This window comes from Molossus molossus, unplaced genomic scaffold (genome assembly GCF_014108415.1).
Source record: "Molossus molossus isolate mMolMol1 unplaced genomic scaffold, mMolMol1.p scaffold_m16_p_12, whole genome shotgun sequence".
Lineage (NCBI taxonomy): Eukaryota > Metazoa > Chordata > Mammalia > Chiroptera > Molossidae > Molossus > Molossus molossus.
The window spans coordinates 50,923,423-50,944,355 of record NW_023425347.1 but is presented as its reverse complement, the minus strand read 5'-3'; the positions used below and the strand labels follow the sequence as shown (position 1 = coordinate 50,944,355).

At 36.6% G+C, this 20,933-nt stretch overlaps 1 protein-coding gene across 2 annotated transcripts in view; it reads left to right on the top strand.

Annotated features, from left to right (window-relative positions):
- LRRC7 (leucine rich repeat containing 7) overlaps positions 1–20,933 on the top strand; it is a 460,161-nt gene that overhangs the window by 402,245 nt on the left and 36,983 nt on the right. For both annotated transcript variants that reach the window (XM_036256050.1, XM_036256051.1), the window contains one exon: positions 17,403–17,624. In XM_036256050.1, coding sequence (XP_036111943.1) covers positions 17,403–17,624 — 222 coding nt within the window. The remainder of the gene's footprint in view (positions 1–17,402; positions 17,625–20,933) is intronic.

Sequence of the window (20,933 nt, the reverse complement as noted above, 5' to 3'; positions counted from 1 at the left end):
GAAATTACAGGAGTACCTGTCAGAGCCCAGGGCAGACTGCCTGATGGAAGGAGGGAGCCATATGCACATACACAGCTGCAAAGCATTAATACAACTTTCCCCTACTAGGAAGAGCCTTATTCATTTATTACTCTAGATGTAACTAAGAGGTGTTTACATTGTACATCCATACATCCATTTTACATGAAATCTATTTCCAGAGTCCATCATATTATGTGTTATCATACCATCAGTACCAATCTTGATGATCATTGTCTGGCTTTTCTATTTGCTTTAAGAACCCCATGCAATCCTATACATTGATTAAACGTTTGTGGGCTAGAATAATTGTTTACCTGAAAACTTTATGTATACAACTTATCAAATGTGAAATAATATAATGTCTTTAAATTTTTATCATGTCTTTCACGTGTAAACTCATTTGCATATTCTTTCTACTATAATGATAAGCATTTTCTGACTACCTCATGTTATATTTCTGAGATTTTAGAACCTATAAATAGATATGACTACCTAATACCTCACAAAGTGGAGAGAATAAAGAATGTTTAAATATTCAAATTTAGTTTTTTATTATATATTAATTGAATATATCAAGTTAAAATCCAGTGAGAATTAACCTAAAGTGATGAAATTATTTGTCTGGGCTGCAGGATTTACCAAAATAGGTGTGAAAATTGTACTATAATTTATTGGGTTTATATTTTATTTTATAATGAATATGAATTTTTAATTTTTTTTTATTGATATTAGAGAGAGAGAAAGGGAGAGAGTGAGAGAGATAGAAACATCGATGAGAGAGAACATCGATTGGCCGCCTCCTGCATGCCCCCCACTGGGGATCAGGCCCACAACCTGGGCATGTGCCCTGACCAGGAATTGAACCAGTGACCTCTTGGTGCATGGGTCGATGCTCAACCACTGAGCCACACCGGCAGGGCATATAATGAATATGTTTTATTCAGTGTTACTTTGCAGTTGTCATGAAGTGAGTAGTCATTAGGAGAGACAGGATAAGAGTAGAAAATTAGAAATTGAACTACATGTGGCATGGACAATCAAAGAAGAATAATTGGTGAAGTCTTAGCCAGCATCCCAGTTGAGTCTCTTTCTCAAAGTCTCTGCAGGTTTTTTTAATCATTATCTCTGTGCCTAGAGATACTACCATGATGCTACTACTGTGATATTACTACTGTGTAGTACTAGTACCATGACACTACTGTGATCAGAAAGTACAGTAACACTGCAGAGATTCAGTGGGAAATCACAGCTCTTTGGTTGAACTAATCTTGGTAATACTCATGACTATGACTAGCAGTACTCCAAGTGCCACAGTAGAACAAATGTAGGTACTCCCCAAGCTGTGGATCCAGAGACTGAGACATGTAAAATAACTAGATGAAAAGTGTGCATCTATCAGAAAGGATTTTGTATTTGTTGTAACCAGAGTGGCTAATCCATGGCAACATGTTGAGGGGGTTACATCCTGACTTGTTTTTTTAATGATGTAATAGGAGGTGGTAGTTTTAATTTTTCTTTTGTTCAGTCAGTCTCCAAAATTTCAAATTCAGATTTCCATTCATTCAAAAAATCTGGGAATCACTACAAGAAGAACATGTCACAACTATGTAAATTTCCCCGAGTTCAAGGCAGGACTACTTGAGCACTTTAAAATTGCTATGACAACCTTGCAATGGCAGAAAGTGTTTCAGGAGCGTTTGTATTTAGAGTCCTGTCACATCACTGCTGCAGTCCACTGGATTATGCCACAGTCACCGCAGTAAGAACCATCATGTATTAAATATCACTCTCTGCCAGGCACTGTGCTAAATGCTTTAATGCATTTCTTCTGTTCCTCACAACCACCATATGAGGTAAGCAGTATTATTTTTATTACTTTTATTATAAAAGAAAAGACTGAGTTTAGGTTTTCTCAGTTAGAGACTTAAGATATGAGGTTACTTGCCAAGATCACACAGGTGACTAAATATTTTATGTATTTCTTTTTCTTTTTCTTTTTTCCTTTTATTGATTTTAGAGAGAGAAGAAGGGAGAGGGAGAGAGAGATAGAAACATCGATGAGAGAGAACATCGCCTCCTGCATGCTCCCCACTGGGGATCAGGCCCACAACCTGGGCATGTGTCCTGACCAGGAATCGAACTAGTGACCTCTTGGCGCATGGGTCGACTCTCAACCACTGAGCCACACCGGCCGGACTAAATATTTTAGATTACTCTCCTATATGTAACAGAATAGAGTATGAAGGTCATGGCATAAAATGAAAATGAAAACAAGTTTCATTTTAAAGTCAGACATTATGTGATTTGGTAGAATCCTCCACAGGAATGACAAGGCTGTTTTTTCCTCATTTTGAAATGACAAACTCTTTTTAAAGTATTGAGAGTCTTAAATAGGTTAAATATCTCTGAGGAGATTTAAAATTGAAGGATACTGCTGTAGGATGTGTTACAATGTTGGAGCAGAAAACCACTGCAGCAAAAAGGCTAAAGTGACATATTAAAACAAATGAAACAACATATTTCTCCTCTGGAAAGAGTAACTAAGGGACTTTAAAATCCCACCGATATTAAATCTGAGAATTCTTTAATGTGTAGGGCCTGGACATTCAAAGGACTTTTTTAGTATTGTCTCTTTAGCATGACATGACTCCTCGTCCCAAGTGGTTGTAATTCTGGGTTCAGTGCATAATGACATGGCAATTAGAATAATAAAGATGGGTATCAAGGGTCAACATCAGGAGGGACACAGTTGAGGAGAAAGTATTAAAAATACGGCTAATTCAGCCTGGCCAGTGGGGCTCAGTGGATTGAGTGTCCTCTCATGGACTGGGAGGTCCTGTTTTAATTTCTGATCAGGGCACATGCCTGGGTCGCAGGCTCAATCCCCAGTGGGGGGCGTGCAGGAGGCAGCCAATCGATGTTTCTCTCTCTCTGTGTAAAAACAATTTTTTTTAAAGTATAGCTAATTCAGTCTTGGCTCACCAACGTGCCCCTCAGGCTGAATCTGCCCATGATTTTCTCCCGTCTGCCATGCCGTGGCTCGTCGTCTCTGAGGTAGGCCCAGGAACTCCTTAGGCGAAACTAAAAGACATTATATGTGCTTTTTACTCATTTTTATTTTCTTTTTATTCTTTCTTTGGCAGGCCCCCAAATTGAAATTTTTGCTTTTCCAGATCATATTAAGAATTTTTTTAAGCAGCGTGATTATTGCTGTTTTGCAGGGGGCAGCGGAGTGGGTGAAGGTGGAAGAGGGTCTGGGGGATCATTGGTGATGGAAGAATAATATTAAAATAAATACATATATATTTATATATTCCTTATTTGAATTTTGGCATTTGTCATATTTTAGTGTAATGCATTTTACTGGGTTTTTTTTGTACATGTTTAGGAATATAAGGCCTGGCCAATATCTTTTGAAAATCTTAAGTTGTTTTGTTATTTATTGATCATATGACCAAGTCATCAATTCTGTTTTAAAATAACTGAATCAAATTACTTCTGGGATTTATTTTTCACTTGGAAACAAAAGTCAGTCTATTGTAGAACTTTTCAGAGAGTAAGAATAAACATGCCATTTTTAAATGAGAAGTAAATGTTTAAAGGTATTATATTAAAATCAACTTAACCTATACATTTATTTATTTATTTATTTATTTATTATTTTATTTTTGTTACAGATGTTTCTCCTTTTTTACCCCATTGATACCCTCCTTCCCATCCCCCCTGCCCCATCCCTGGCTTTGTTGTCCATGTCCATTGGTTACGCATACATGCATATAAGTTCTGTGGTTTATATCGTCCCTCCCCCCACAACCCCCTCTTCTGAGAGTTGTCAGTCTGTGCCCTACTTCCATGTTTCTGGGTCTACCTATTCCTCAGACTGTTATGTTCATTATATTCCACAAATAAGTGAGATCATGTGGTATTTGTCTTTTTCTGCTTGGCTTGTTTCACTTACTTAACCTATACATTTAGAAATTTAAATAAAAAACATCTTATTGTGCTATAAAAAGTTATCTGAAATATAATCAAGTTTTAATCATAGAGAAGTAGTTTTCTCCAAATCTCTTGCCATTAAAAACAAATCCTGCTCTCAGTACTGTATGTGAAACTGGATTAAAAATAGCTAAAATGCTTGGCTTTTGTAATTTAACTGAGACTGGGCGATAGTGCTGTTGGAATCCTTACACCAAAGGTGGAGGGGAGGGTGGGTGTAGCTCACTTAGGGGAACGTCTGAGTGGATAAGAAGGAGAGGTGAAGATTTACATATTGAAAAATGTCAGGATGGCCAAAGGTAGAATAAATGTTGAGGCTATAATAGAGCAAGTCTAGATGTGGAAGAAGCAGATATGAAAATCAACTGGCTAAACCTTACATGTAAAAGATAAGAGACAGAGAAATAGAAACATTTCTCATTTCCATCAACAACCTCAAAGTCAAAATATCTGTTGTAATTTAAAGTAAAACTGAGTTTAAAAGGGATCCTGAAACTCTGCTGATGGTCAGTGCCGTAAACTCTCCTGTTGTACAGAAGGAAATACTTGAGGCTTTGTATTTTTTTCCTCCCAAAGAAATACGCATAATTGCCATAGAACCCCAGGAGGAATGCCTTGATATTAGAAGTCCATAAGCAAACGAGAATAATCTTCTTTATCACTGAGTGATGCCAAGCACAATCCCGGCTCCCTGTTTTCTGATTCTCTTCCTAAGCCACATTTTTCACCTCTGATAGGAGCAAATTTTGCACTGGTTAGAGTAAATGTTTTCTCTGGTAGACTGGCCACCACTGAAATTCAAAACCAGATTAGAATTCTTTATCTCAAGTCATTTTGAACTCAAACATTTTTCTAAACGTTAGGAAAAGAGATCTTTCTGAGTCAGTGTGTAGGTTGAGATCCTCCTTGCTTCCCTCATCCTCTTCCAGGTACCCCCCATTCTTGTTGGTGTCAATTTGTCAGCACTTGGTATTAAACAACATAAAGCCTGCGTTGATATCCATGGTACTGGCATATTCTCCTGAGGATACTGAGCTTCAGAATGAAATAGCAGCCAAATGTATTCGCAGTGAGTGAGAGCCCAAAAAACAAGAAATGAGTCCGTGAAAGGGCAGATTGATGAAGTCATACAGCTATAGATTTTTAGATTACCAAAAAGAAATCTTTTAACATAATCTGTTGCCCCCAGAGAGACATTTCTTACACAATTATCTGCAGAGTTTTTCTCCTGACCAAAAGCTACTCTTTTCAGGGGACATACGTTTTAAAAGAAGAAAGATAGCAAATGTGCTCAGATAAAAAAAAAGAACCTCTATCCGAGGCAGGACTTCGAAAATGACACTCTAGGTCTACCGTAATGCAAGTCTACTTTCCTTGGAGGTGTCCAGAAATCATCTGGTACTGATTATTTGTGTGAATTGTTAAGTACCCACTCCTTAATTTTCCCATCAGGTTGAAAAAAGAAGTTTTAAGCAACAGTTCCCATCACGCCAGTTGCCTGGAAGGTGTCCATACCCACCGTTCCAGATGTCCTTCCAGGGTGGGAGGGTGTGGGAGGAGGAGAGGTAGGTAGATGAAAATTATATCTTATGTGACTTTGTGTTAAGAATCAATTATGGATGACATTGTTAAGCATCCACCAAACACCTATTGGAGGCTCTTTGACATTTCTGGTGTTTATATTTAGTGACTGTATTAAGACATCCACCGATTTCCCCTGGCTAGCAAGTATATGCCTCTGTCTCTAGTAGACTAGCCTCAACATGGTCTTTATGGAATAGATCACAGTTATCGTTTTAGAGCAGGATAAAAAATGCATTATTTGTGGTTGTACAAGTTAAAATATGGAAAATAATCCAAAGAATGATTAAAGGAATTATAAACTAAGGGCTCAAGTCTTGTCTTAAGAATTTCAAGTTCCACTCATTTTATATTACCAATATCAAAAAACTGTCATTCAGATTAATTAAATATACTCTTTTTATCCTCACCCGAGGACAGTTTTTTCTTTTTTTGCATTTATCTTTAAATAGAGCTGGAGGGAGAGGGGGAGAAAGAGAGAGAGAGAAACATCGATGTGAGAGAGACATATCGAGTGGCTGCCACCCACACGACCCCAACTGGGGCCGGGGACAAACCGAAACTGAGGAACGTGCCCTTAGTGGGAACCGAACCTGGACTCTCCGGTCCGCTGGCCGACGCTCTACCGCTGAGCCAAACTGACCAAGGCAAATACACTCTTTTTAAAACATAATTTATTGCTTGGTTATTATGCTACCTTTTCCAGTAAGTCAATGCAGCCATGCCTTTTGCTATGTATTAAAGAAATAAGAATGAATACATCCAATTAGATTCAAATACCCCATAATTGCAAAATATTGATATAAGAGAGAGAAGGTTAAATATATATAAAGACTTGATTGTTAAACAAAACCTAATTTCTAAAGTAAGAGTAGGAAGTCAAAAATTTCATAAAAATGGAACGCTTCAGAATTAGTTACATGTACTTAGTAATAATGGCTAATTTGGGAAGAAGAGTTTGAAGAAATTAATGAAATAATTTTCTCTACTTAATGATCCACTTCAAATATTTGTTTCATTAATCTGAACAGCAGGGGTGATGCATTTTTAATCCTACGATTTTAGTATTATTTCATTTATAGATGCTTTAAAATTTACTCTATTTTATTATGTAACAAAGGTTGTTCTAAAATATAATACAGAAAGGAGGTTGTGAAAATGCGAATGGAAAAATTATTTTTTAACATTCAGCTAAAGTGACAGCTAAATAAAATATTGTTTAGTTTTACATTCACTTTTTAAATTGAATTTTCTACTTAATACAACATTAATTCTTTAACTTACAAAGCACATCCCCTTATCTCCTAATACCAGAGCAACAATACAGCTGTCTCAAGTAGTGAAGAACTTCACTGTCATAAAATCAGGAGATTATTCTCATCCAGACTGGCTCTAAGTTATTTCCTCTATAAAAGTGCAGACTTAAATAGTGTCTATCAAATGACTATTAAGTCAGAGGTAGAATAAAAACTTGCTAAAGACTAAATCAATAGAAAGAGTGGCAGATTAACACTACTTTTGCCATCTAATCTTGGCATAGGTGTTCCTTAAACCTATTCCACTTCAGACAATTGAGATGCCTCAATCACATTTGTAATGTCTTCATTTAGGAAGAAATCTAAAAGCAAAAAAAAAAAAAAAAGTGCAGAACTAATCCGATGCAATAAAAATGTCCATGATTGAGTATGTCATTTGAAGACCTAAACCATATGACAACTGGCAGACCAAGGATTGCTGTCGAATAGAGAATGTCAAAATAGAGAATGTTAAAATAGAGAATGTCAAAATACGAATGTCAAAATGATAAGATTCCATTTCTTGCCATTTGATTTTTATCTGACTTACTTTACTATCTGTGGTTTTTCGAACTCTTATGGGTGAAAGAAATAATTGTCACACTTTCATTGTTATTGTTAACATCTTCCTTTTTACTTTGCTTTAAGAATGCATAGATCAGCATCATCACAAGACAAACTGTACATTGAAAAGTGTAGACTTAGTTCTAATTTCGTCATTTTTGCTATTATGGATCCTTCATTTTTTCCTTTTGGTTAGTTATTTCTAATTCCACGGATATGCATTACAAGTTGACATTTGATCATAGAAGAATGTGCTTACAGAGATTCAATAAGCCAGAAATAACTGCCTGCACATATCCGCCAGCAGCCATCCTAAGGCATATGGTCTATAGGAAAAAGCCCTATTGCCTCACCTTTTTATCTATCATTTGAAGCACTGAAATATATGTCATCAGTATCTGGCTTTTTAAAAATTTAAGATCAGCAACTATTTTGGATGCCTCCCCCTCCCGAACACTGCACTGTGCCAGCAGAATGCAATGCCTCCAAGCCCCAGGGCAAGAGAAAAAACATCTCCCTACCCCCTCTCTTTCAAACTTCAGAGGTCCTGCCCATGTCTTTGTTCAAGCCGGTCCTCTAATGCCTAAATGGGCGTCAAAACTAAATACAAAAAAAAAAAAAAAACAAGAAGAACAAAGAAGCTGAATCATTTTGTTGTCATAGTCATAAAACAATATCTACTATATATATTCGGCATTGTAAAGATGCTTAACATGCACGCTACGCTCTCTTATCGTCACCACAACCCTATCGGACAAGAAGTAGGGGCATGGAATTGAGGAACACAAGGTTGGAGCCCAGTGTGTCTGGCTCCACAGCCTAGTCCAACCACTTGTTATACTACTAATATAATATCTCCCACCCGCTGCACCCAACCAAAAAAAAAAAAAAAAAAAAATCAGGAAACATTATAGCACAGCCCTGTTGCAATAGCAAATAACCTTCAATATCAGGAATATATTTGATATATATTTAACTAGTACTTTTTGCCGCAGTTTGGTATTGTTTCTTTTGTTTCACTGTTCAAAAAAAGAGAGAGAAACGTTGGCACCAGTCAAATATTTTAAAAGAATTTTTAAGCCCTCTTCAACCTTTTCTCTGTGACCTACACATATCAAATATTTTAGATATTCCTAAATGGACTTGTTTTACAAGCCTTCATTTTCTTTCATCTAAAACATTTACAGGTTCTTTATTTACCTTTATGAATCTCAGAAGGAATAGAATCAGGAGCCTACCTACAGACCCTTTAGTTGCTTGTGTTAATTTTGTTCCTCAGTAATTTAGCTCATCAAGCCTCCTGATTATGTCCTCCAAGATTCATACTTCCTGTTCAAAAGTCTCCATTTTCCATGAAATAACCTAAGTCCTGTCGCTGAAACACTTGTGAAAGGGATACAACTGCACTGAATATTGAAGCAAGCCCTGCAAAATGATAATTACACTGATACATAAAAACAAAACTATACTCTAAGCCACAGAACAAAACATTATCTCAATGTTTTTCTTATTTCTTAAGATCTTACTTTTTATTTCTTTTAAGCAGGAGTGCAGGAGAAAATGTGAGGCTCTGCGTTTAATGGCCTTTGAACACATTAAACTTTGCTATTCAGTTTCCTCCTCTGGGAAGACAATGATGCATACCTTGTAGACTGGCTCTAAAAATTAAGATTATGATGTTAAACATGTATCACAGCACCTATCATATAAGTATTTAATTAATGGTAGCTACTATAATACTTTTTATTTGGGATAAATATGTGTAAATTATGGACAAGCAAAATCTTTATTTAGCTTTGTTCCTAACAGCAGGTTGTTAATGAAACCAAGGTCATGAATCTGCATCCCTTTTGAGTTACTGATACATGAACACAGGCTGTATGCTTCACCTGGACAGTTGTCTTGAAAACATATACAATGATGGGCATTAAGGTATCTAGGGGAGAAAATGAAGGTGAATCTCGGTAACCTAAAGTATTAGCCATATTAGTGAAGAGTAAGTAGTATCATCTCTACTATGGCAGAATTTTTTTTAATGGTGTATGCTGTCTCCTCTATTTAAAAAAAAAAAAAAAAGACTATTTTTCTGCCCGACTGGTGTATCTCAGTGGTTGAGCATTGACCCATGCACCAATAGGTCGCTGGTTCTATTCCCAATCAGTGCACATGCCCAGGTTGTGGCCTGATTCCCAGTGTGGGGCATGCAGGATGTGGCCAATGTTCTCTCTCATCGACGTTTCTATCTCTCTCTCCTTCTCCATTTCCCTCTCTCTACAAATCAATAAAGAAAAAAAAAAAAAAGACTATTTCCAAAATCTGGAACTCATCCATAATTTACTACTTGCTAACAATAACTTGTAAAGTACAATCTCTCTGAGTAAGACAGGGTTTAGGAGAAGAACGGAGTTCAGGTATTAGTGGATTTTCAAGAGTTGGGATATTTAGAGGTTCGCTGATCCTAAATTAGGGAAGCATGGTTACTTGAGTGAGACTGTTTCTGATTGCCTAACTCTCAAGTGCAGTTTCTAAAGCAAGTTGTCATCGATTAATTACAACAAATGTAAAACAAGTTCTAATTGGTGATTATTCATTGCTACGGCCAAAGGTAACTTTACTCGGCAGGTACCTTTTTATATCAGTGCCATTATGGAGTCCTACTGTGTACCAGCAATATACTCAATGTATTACATTATCTTTTTAAATCCTCATCATATTCTGTGAAGCACTTATTATTATCTACAGTTTTCATATGATAAGCAACGGGCTTTGGGAACTTGCATAAGATTGCATAACTAACAAGTGACAGCAGAGAATAAAACCCTGACTTATCTGACTCCAAAGTTATCTGTACTGCCTCTATTACATTTTTTAATTAACTGCTGGCATTTCTTAACACTTCACTCCTATAATTTCTTCATTTCAAGAATGTCATACGGAAAGAATTAAGCAGGATCATGCAGTAACTTTTTGGAATTGGCTTTTTTACTCAATACTTCTCTGCAGAGTCACTCAGGTTGTTGTATGTATCAAAAGTTGTTTTTTTACTTTTTGTCGCTGATTAGTATTCTAGGGTATGGATGTATCACAATTTTATTAACCACTCACCCATTGAAGGAAAACTAGATTTTCAGTTTGGGACTACTATGAAGAAACTTACTTTAAACATTTATGGACAGGTTTTAGGGTGACCTTAAGTCTTTCTAAGTCTCTAGGATAAATGCCCAGGAATGTAATTGCTGGATCATATGGTATTCACATGTTTGGTTTTGGTTTTTTTTAGGAACTTCCAAATATTTTTGCAGAGTGGCTCTGCCATTTTACATTTCCCGCAGCATTTGTTGTTGTCATTATGTTTTATTTTAGTCATTCCGATAAGTGTGTAGTAATATCTCACTGGGGTTTTAATTTTAATTTCTCTAATAGCTAATGATGTAGAACATCTTTTCATGAGCTCAGTTGCTGCCATCTGTATGTCCTCTTTGGTGAAATATCTCTTCATGTCTTTTGACCATTATTCTAAATGAATTGTTTAATTTCTTACTGTCACGTTTTGAGTTTTTAATATATTCTAGATACTACCTTTTGTCCAAGATATAGTTTGCTAATATTTTCTCGAACTCTGTAGCTTGTTTTCTCGTCCTCTTAACATTTTACATTTAATTCTATGATCTGTTTTGAGTTCATTTTGATGTGAGATATTAGACATAGGTCAAAGTTTATTTATTTTGCCTATGGAAAGCCGATTGTGCCAGCACCATTTGATGAAAAGGCTGTCTTTCATCCATTGAATTACTTTTGCACCTTTTCCAAAAATCATTTGGCCTTTTTTCTTGTGGGTCTATTTATGTGTTCTCTGATTAATTCCATTTATCCATCTGTCTGTCCCTCTGCCAATACCACACATAATAATCTTGAAATCAGGCTGATTCTTCTTCTTTTACTCTTCTTTTTCAAAATCATGTTAACTATTGTTGTTTCATTGGCTCTCAATATAAAGTTTCGAATAATATTATTTATATATATAAAAAGTCTTTCTGGATTTCTAATAGGAATTTTTTTTTAATCCTCACCAAAGGATATTTTTCCATTGACTTTTAGATAGAGTGGGAGGGGGCAGGAGGAGAGAGACATCTCGATTGGTTGCCTCCCACACAAATCCCACGGGCCCAGGGAAGAACCTGTAACCGAGGTACGTGCTCTTGACGGGGAATCGGACCCGAGACTCTTCAGTCTAACCACTGAGCCAAACTGGCCAGGGTTCTGTTAGGAATTTTTTAAACCTGTGTATCAAATTTGGAGAGAATTGACATCTTTAGTGTGTTAAGTCTTCCAATCCATATGTCTCTCCATTTATTTAACTGTGATATCTTTCTTCAGCATTGTGTGGTTTTCAGCATATAAATCTTGTGCAAGCTTTGTTTGATCTACACCTCAGTATTCTACTTTTCTTAAGTGACTGCATGGCATTGCATTTAAATTTTGATGTCTGCTAACACACTTAAACACACTTGCTCTTGTATCCTGTGACCTTGCTGAATTTACTTGTTAGATCTAGGAAAGTTTTTGCCAATTCTTTTGGATTTTTCATGTAGACAATCATGTAATCTGTAAATGAGGACATTTTGTTCTTCCCTCTCCATCTGTATGCCTTTTGTTTCCTTCTCCTGCTGTATTCTACTGACTAGAACTTCCAGGATTATGCTGAATGAAAGTGGTGAGTGTGGACATCTGTGCCTTGTTCTTGATCTTAGGGGAGAAGCAGTCAGTTTTTTCACAGAAGTTTTAAGTTAGCTGTAAGTTTTTTGTAGATGTTCTTTATCAAGTTGAGGAAGTTCTACTCCATTTCTATATTTCTGAGTTGTTATCACAAATGGATGCTGAATTTTGTCAAATAGAACCTGCTTCCATTGATATGACTGCTAATTTTCCTTCTGTAGCCCATTAATGTGGTGCACTGCATTTGTTGATTTTCAAATATTAAATATGTTTTGTATCACTGGAATAAACTCCACATGGTCATGGTGAATAACTTTTTTATATATTGGTGAATTCTATTCGCCAATTTTTTTAAGGATTTTTGTATTTATATTTATAAATGGTATATAGTTTTCTTTCTTCTTTTTTTTTTACTGTTTTTATCTGGAGTTGTTACTGAAAGAATACTACTAGCTTCTTGAAATAAATTGGGATGTAGCCCTTCCTCTTCTATTATCTGAAAGAGTGTGTAGAATTGGTGTAGAATTTGCCTCTGTGCCTGGAGTTATCTTTCCTGGGAGTTTTCAAATTACTCAGTCTTGAGAGTTGTAGGGCTTTTTACATGATCTATTTCATATTGGGTGAGTTGCGGTAGTTTGTGCTTTTCAAGGACATGGCCCATTTCATATAAGTTGTCAAATTTGTGTGTAGAGTTATTTGTAGTATTACCTTATTATACTGATGATTTCTGCAAGATCTGTAGTGATATCCCATTCCTTATTCCTGATTTTGCTCATTTGTTTTCTTTTTCTTTTTCCTTATTCGATCTTGCTAGAAGTGTGTTGTTTTATGATCGTTTCAAAGAACCGGTGTTTTGTTTCATTTATTTTTTTCTGTTATTCATTTTCAACACCATTGATTTCTGCTCCTATTATTTCCTTCTTTCTGCTTGGTTGGGGTTTATTTGGCTTTTCTTTTTCTAGGCTCTTGAGATAGAATTTTAATTATTGATGTGAGGCAAAATGTTATTATTGCTAGGTAGAAATTGATGTTCTAGCTTCCCAGATGGTCTCTACTGATACCTCAGTGAAGGCAGTCTTATTATTAGACCACCTTATTGTGAAAGTACTGTAGAAGCGTACCTCGTTACTGCTGGTGGGAGAGTAAGTCCATGTTCCTCGTGTTCTCCAATGAGGGTAGAAGTCTCAGCTCCCCACTTGGACTTTGCTGGCATTGTTAGGGTGGGGCTACAGTTTTTTCCCATGGTGTTTGGCTATAGTAGGACAATCACTATCTAAGTTTTCTGTCTTGCTAGCCTGCCCCTTCCTCCTGGTCTTTTGGCTAGATAGAGTAGGCTTTTGTTGAGACTTCTCATCTGTACTTTTGGCCTTTTTGGGTTATCTGCTTCTTCAGCTCCAAGTCAGGGATTTATGATTCAAAAATAAAACTCAGTGAATTCACCACCATATTTTTACTTCATCCCCAGTTTCCTCCTAGTTGAGGTGCTCTCTTGTGTTGACTTTCCAGAGTTTTCTTATATTTGTTTATGTTCAGGGTTTTTAATTCTTTCTTAATGGAGAGAATAGGGGAAAGTATGTCTACTCAATGTACTGTGAAACAGAAGTCCTACTGCCTCAGTTTTTCAAACTTAACTTGCATATTGAAAAGAAGAACATGCAGAATGCATGGTGTGGATAGAAAGTGATAGGGCTTTTTGTTGTTGTTTTACAAAATTACTGAAACTGACTCATTTCAATGAGTGCTGCTGATACCTTGAAATCAATTACTGAATTATCCTTTATAGATGATTCTGTGTTACTGAAATTGCTCCCAAACATTTTTAGAACTCATTTGAACTTCATTGTAGAGGATGGTTGTGTCCATTTGCATAGTCTCAGTGGTATAAATTGTCATCCTTTGAGAATATGTTTGATTTTTGGAAGGAAACCCAAATGGTTAAAGAATCAACATGGCTAGTAAAACAGATGACCAAATTGTGTAATACACTTCTCAGTCTAACAGTCTTTTCTAAGAGAATCATGTGAACTAAAGTATTATTATAGTGAGAAAGTCATTTCTTTTATGTTATACAAAACCTCCCAAACACTTAAAAATGAAGCAAATCAACATCTCTTTTCTGTGGTGTTGACATTAATGTTTCCTTGGGTCCTATGGATATTGGAGTTTTTCCCTGTAAACGTAAACTTTGACAGTATGTTTTTGGGTCAACTTGAAAATGCCGTATTCCATCACTATTCTCCTCAAATACGTGTTATTTTGCCCAACCTCCCCTTGAAAGTTCAAAACAAATGTCAAATGTTCTCTATTCCTTTTTATCATTCAAAATGTGTAGCACAGACTTTACAGAAACCTTTTTGTTCAAATTCCCCTTCAGTGTGAGTCAGTTTCTCATAGCCAAGCCTCTGCCTGAATAAATGCCACCTCTGACATTTTCTACATTCTCATCAGTGCTTTGTTCTTCACCATGAGCATCCTTATTACCTTTCTTAAGCCTTCGTGCCAATCAAAGCTTCCTCGTCACAGTCCCTCCACACAATTGTTCTTTTACATGCCTTGTGTCCTTTATGTTTGCTTAACTTCACATGAAATTCAGTGATGATTCTTTGCTTTCTACAGCTGTCGTCCCCCACTCACTGCTGCCCAGAGCCAAAACACAGACTGAAGGCACTGCATGTTCCCGCGGAGCCCACTCTGTGTTTTTTTGCCAAGCCATATAAGGACATGAGCTCCATCACTTCATACTCATGGAAAGATTACTCAATACAGACACCCGCCTTTTTGCTTAACTGTAAAGCTCTAGGTCACAAAAACAGGCTCTAAAGTAGATAAAGACCTAATTCAACAAGTGGGAATGGCCCTTTGGCAAATTAAAGAGCTGTTAACAATCTGTAATATGTTCTACCTGAACAACCTGAACCGTTTGTTCCTTTTCATGGCTCCTTTTCAGTTCACTCTGATAGTCGTAGTCAGAGAACCTTGGTTCAAATCCTGCTCCTACCAGTTTACCAGTTGGTAAATGTCTTGGGCAAGTTACTTGACCTCTCCAAGCCTTCGTTTTCTCCTCAGTAAAAATAGGATAATAATAATTATCTCTAATGCTGTTATAAGGATCAAAGGAGATAATACATGTAAGCTTTAGCACATAGTTTGGTATCTAGTGTTTGGATTGCAGCTATGATTCATTAAATGACAGTTACTGTGCCAGTCATTAAAAATGGCAAGTAGGATGGTACTTGCCCTCAAGTTCCAAATCGAAGTAAAGTCCTGAGCTCAAACTGTCCTATCAGAAGGAAAAAATAAATCTAGCCCAGTCTGTGTGGCTCAGTGGATGAGCATCTACCCATGCACCCAGAGGTCGCCAGTTCGATTCCCGGTCAGGACACATGCTCAGGTTATGGGCCAGATCCCCAGTGGGGGGCATGCAGGAGGTGACCAATTGATGTTCTCTCTCATCAGTGTTTCTATCCCTCTCCCTCTTCCTTCTTCTCTCGCTAAAATCAATAAAGAAAAAAGTTTTAAATAAATATATCTAAGGGTTATTACAGTTCTATAATATATAGAATTAGTTTTGCACCCATTGAAAAACCATTACCAGGATATTCTAACCAATGAAGTGATTATTAGGCCGTCATTATTGATTTTCTTGTGCAGATTATGCATTGTGGAACTCTAGCTATGTTCTGGATCCCTCTGAGTTTTTTGGGGGGGATATTAAAATTATTTACTCATCTACAGGATTACTTTAAATTAAACTTCCGGTCTTCCTCTTTCCCACTCACCCAAGTGCTGACTGAAGACCTATGAATATTATGCCAGTGGAGGTGAGACGCAGGGATAAATGTAAAATCAATTGACTGTTTCGTAGCGAGCCAGTCAGCCTATACCCACAGCCCCTCTAACTCCAGGAAATCATTTTCTCTGACAAGTCGGCATGCCAGTGAGTTCACTTAGAGTGTAGCAGCTCAAAATGTGATACAGTGTTTATCATGGCTTTTCTCTCCTCCCAAACAAGAGAACGTGAACACGCATGTGTAAAAGTGTTCATGAGAAGCATGTACTCCCCATGTTAGACTTTCATGTTAAGGCATACTTGACATTAAAGGCATATTCTAGATTACCAGCTCTCAGACAGAAATGGTCGCTTGGTAGAAAAGATATCAGGTCAATGACTCAAGCATCTGCTGCTAGAAAGAAGGTGAGAAGACAGGAGTGAACAAAGGAGCAAGGGTTTGCACCCCATCATTCAAAGATGGGAGACCCCCGTGAGCGTGCCTGCTCGCCTACATAACTGCCTTGAATAATTAAGAAAGATCATTTTTATTAGAGGTGCCCATGAATCTCTGAAAGCTCATCACGAGATGGTCTGCACACAAAGCTCACTTTGCAGACCTCTCCAGACCTAGTGGCTCTGCAGGCTATTGATACTTACAGGAATTTGTCACATGATCCATTTTCAATGTAACTTAACCAGAAACCATACTCTTGATTTTTAAATGCAGAAAATAAAAAAGGAAGTATATCATTCAATTCATTTTTTTAATTTTATAATCCTCACCCAAAGATATTTTTCTATTTATCTTCAGATAGAGGAGGGAGGAAGGGAGAGAGGAAGAGAGTGAGAGAGAGAAACATCGATGTGAGAGAAATGCATCAACTGGTTGCCTTCTACACAACCTTGGCCAGGGCCAAGGACGCACTGCAACCAAAGTACGTGCCCTTGATTGGAATCCAACCCACAACTCTTGGGTCCTCGGGCCAGTCCTCTAACCACTGAGCTAAACTGGCCAGGGCTATCATTCAGTTCTTTTTCTTCAAAACTAAGAACTAGTTTCTATCATTTTCCTCTTGATGTTACATATATTTCATCTCTCTTCCTGATATTTTTCAAGACAAAATGCCATATAAAACGTGTAGTTATTTTTAAGTTGTGGCTTCTTTTTCTTCTTGAAATTTCTTAGACTGAGTTTTGTTCCCTTAAAATGGGAGTTAAAATAAACTTTGGCAACCCACCAGATGACTAAGATGTATTCCATGCAGCCTTGCTCCAATATTAACATTTTCACAAACCACAGTAGGCAGACCCTTGCTGTTTGTCATTATCTTTTCCAGCCGCGTCTGCAAGCCCAAATGATGCCACTTAACCAGAGAGAGATTCTGTACGTGTTTTCTGCTTTAATCACATCCTCTCAGCACCACGAGGCTTCCTCTGACAGATTATCTTCTCCACAGGCAGGCAGCCATATCCAGACCTTGATGGGGTCCCAAAGCCTTCAGCATCGTAGCCGGGAGCAGCAGCCATATGAGGGAAACATAAACAAAGTGACCATCCAGCAGTTTCAGTCACCATTGCCTATCCAGATCCCCTCTGCACAGGCCACCCGGGGACCTCAGCCTGGACGGTGCTTAATTCAAACTAAAGGGCAAAGGAGTATGGATGGCTATCCGGAGCAGGTGAGAAGACGGTTTACAACTGAGGAATTTTCAGGAAATGTTCAGCAAAGCCCAATGAATCCATGGGTTGTCTTCCCTCACGAATGTCGTCGGGGACACATCAATGCTGTCACCGTGTTGAATAGAGTGGAGCACACTTTGTAGGGATTTTATCATTATTTTCCGTGGTTACGAACAGCGACCTATAGGAACCGATGGTTGGTAAAATGCCCATCTTATATAAGGAAAAATCAAAGGATCAGAACAGTTTTTCAGGTGTATCCTACACCCACTCCACACTCCAGTTTAGCTCTACAGCATAGCTCTGGGATGTCACAAAGAGCTTCAGTGGCCTCTGGTGAAGCCGACAGTGTGAAAAGTAAACTTCCTCTCTATCGGTGGCAACATTTTTAAAAGTCCTGCCTTCTGATTGTTGAGTAGTGCAGAGATAAAGTTTGCTGTGAAGAAAATGATAAACAACAGTCAGAAGGAAAACATTTCTGAAATGCTCCAAAAGCTATTGATAAGTGCCATGTAGTTCACAAAAATGCTGCTCTTCTGACCTGAGATTAGAATTTGCTTTTCCATTATAAGGGCCTGTTTTTCTTCCTTAGGACCAGAAGCTGAGTAAGATCTCAGCTACGAAGTTATATTAAGCGTAGAAAGTAAAACATTAAGATCTTAATACTCATAAAATTAATTTCTCTTCTTTGATTCTTCAGATAATTAGGCAAAGCTGACTTTGCCCACTGACTTCACTAAATCCTTAATACTCTATATAAAGGTTCCATTTTATTATTAACTCAAGACTTCACTTATTACCCACCTTATTTTCTGAACGTATCAGACAAAATTATCTTCATTTTCTAGTTTTTCCCTTTCTATTGTCAAAAGCCATTTATTATTTAGATCCCAGATGCTCTAGACATCGCTATTTCTTAATACCTTTCTTGAAGCTGGGATTATGTATTAATCATTCTCCAAATTATAGATATTTTTCAAGAAATTTTTTTTTTCTATCCTGCCTTGATCTAGGCCAAGTGTTGGATTTAAGGTAAAAGAAATCGGGTGACTTTAATGAGATAATGATGTGAGGTTTTTAATTCTTCAGAGATACTAAAAAGTTAATGAAGTTTTAAATAATGCCTTACTAAAGGCATTTAGAAGGTTAAAAGTTGTTCATATTTCCTTCCTCACAGGTAGTATAACTTCAACTCAGTTCTCTGACTTGGTTATACCTAATAGCAGCTACGCGTTTTCTTTTCTTTTCTTCTGAGTATCAATGGATTTAAAAATTCACTGAGATCAATGCCTTGTATTTTCACCTACTTTGAATAGTAAGTTTAATATTAGCATGCATTTATCCTGAACACTATAAATTTAATTTTTTTACATTATCCTTTCAATAACACACAAATTATATAGTTTGACTAACAAGAAAATTACATTTTAAAGCTTACATGCTTATTACACTTAAAACATCATAATTCAGAGATCATATTTAGAGTTACTTGCAAGTGTTTGCATTCACCAGTCTACAAACGTCAGGTACTTTTCAAACCAAGAAGTAAAAATTTTAACATTCAATGGTTGTGTCAAGGAAAGTACTTAATTATGAAAAAAGTCCTGTGCTTAGAAGAGTCCCACACTTGGTTTAATGCTCTGCTGTTGCCAACTTTTAATTCTTAATAATCACTGAACAAGAAGCCTTACATTTTGTACCAGGCCCCACTAATTATATAGCCGGTCCTGCTTACGCATACTATTTCACTTAATCCTCATAATAACCATATTTCCGTTTTACAAATGAATAATCCAAGGTAAAGAAAAAATAAGAAACTTGTGAAAGATACAATTGGTCAAGCAGTCATTTTAATCCGGGTTAATTAAAACCGGACATAAAACCCAAGCTCTAGCCCTGGCCAGTTTGGCTCAGTGGTTGAGCATTGACCTGTGGACCAGAGAGCCCCGGGTTCAGTTCCCGCTAGGGGCACGTACCACAAGAAAACAAAACAAAACAAAAAAAAAACCCAAGCTCTATGTCCCAATCTTACCACTAAACTAGCAACATGATCTCAGATACTTGCCTCTTGTGGCCTCAGAGTTCTCTTCTGTTAAATGATATTAATTAAATCTGCTTCAGCTACAATTAAGAATTATAGAACCGCCATATGCAGATAGAGTATTGACGTGAACTCCCATGAACACTTCCAATGCTCTGAGAAACAAAAAGTACTGAAGAAATGGAAAGTTTTATTAACAAAAACACATCTCTGTATCCCTTAATCTGACCTTATGAACTAATTCATTTCTAATCAGATTAAAATTAATTCCTCATAGCAATGAAAACATATACATTTGAAATCTATATAATTGTATTAACTAATGTCACCCCCATAAATTTAATTTAAAAAAATTTTAATGCTACCACCTACTATTTTGAATGAATTTAAATGAATGCTATTTCTTTTGACTAGCCAGAGTACCTAACTTTGTTTAGCCATTAAGAAATAGGTAGTAAACTTGGATATTCCTGCTCAGTGATGAAACCATCTCAATTTTCAAACTACCTGTCACAATAAAGCAGGGCAAAATACCCAAGAATTCTAATTTAATGCACTTATTTTTACATATTTATTTTTTCATAGACATCAGGTGTCAAGTCTATTTTCAACTCAAGGATTAAATGAAATAAAATATATGGACCAGAGGGTTTTATACTAAGTGAAATAAGTCAGAGAAAAATACCATATGGTTTCACTTATATGTGGAATCTAAAACAAGCAAACATACAAAAACAGACTCATAGAAACAGCAATCAGACTGATGGTGGGGGTGAGGGGAATTGAGTGAAAAAGGTGAAGAGAATATAGTCAATATTATGATAAGTTTGTACGGTGACAGGTGATTACTACACAGTGTGTTGATGACATTGTAAGGTATATAAATGTCAAATCATTATATTATACACCTAAAACTAATATAATATTATATACCAACTATGCTTAAATTATAAAACTTTTAAAATATAAATAAATAAAATATATGGAAGTGATTTTTAAACCATAAAGTGTTACCCAGATTCAGGGTAATTTCTATAGACTGACTAGAAATCTGATCTCTATATGGGATGTTCTTTTTAACAAATTATGTACAACACAAAACTATGTGCATGTCACTTGAAGTTCATGATCAGGGTATTTTACTTAGAAAAGGGATTTCGATGTATAAATCATTATGATCATTGATGAACATAACAGAGGATAAGAATCAGAGTTGTATTATGTAGTAAACTAAAGAAAGCCAGAAAGTGGAGGCTTGATTCCCATC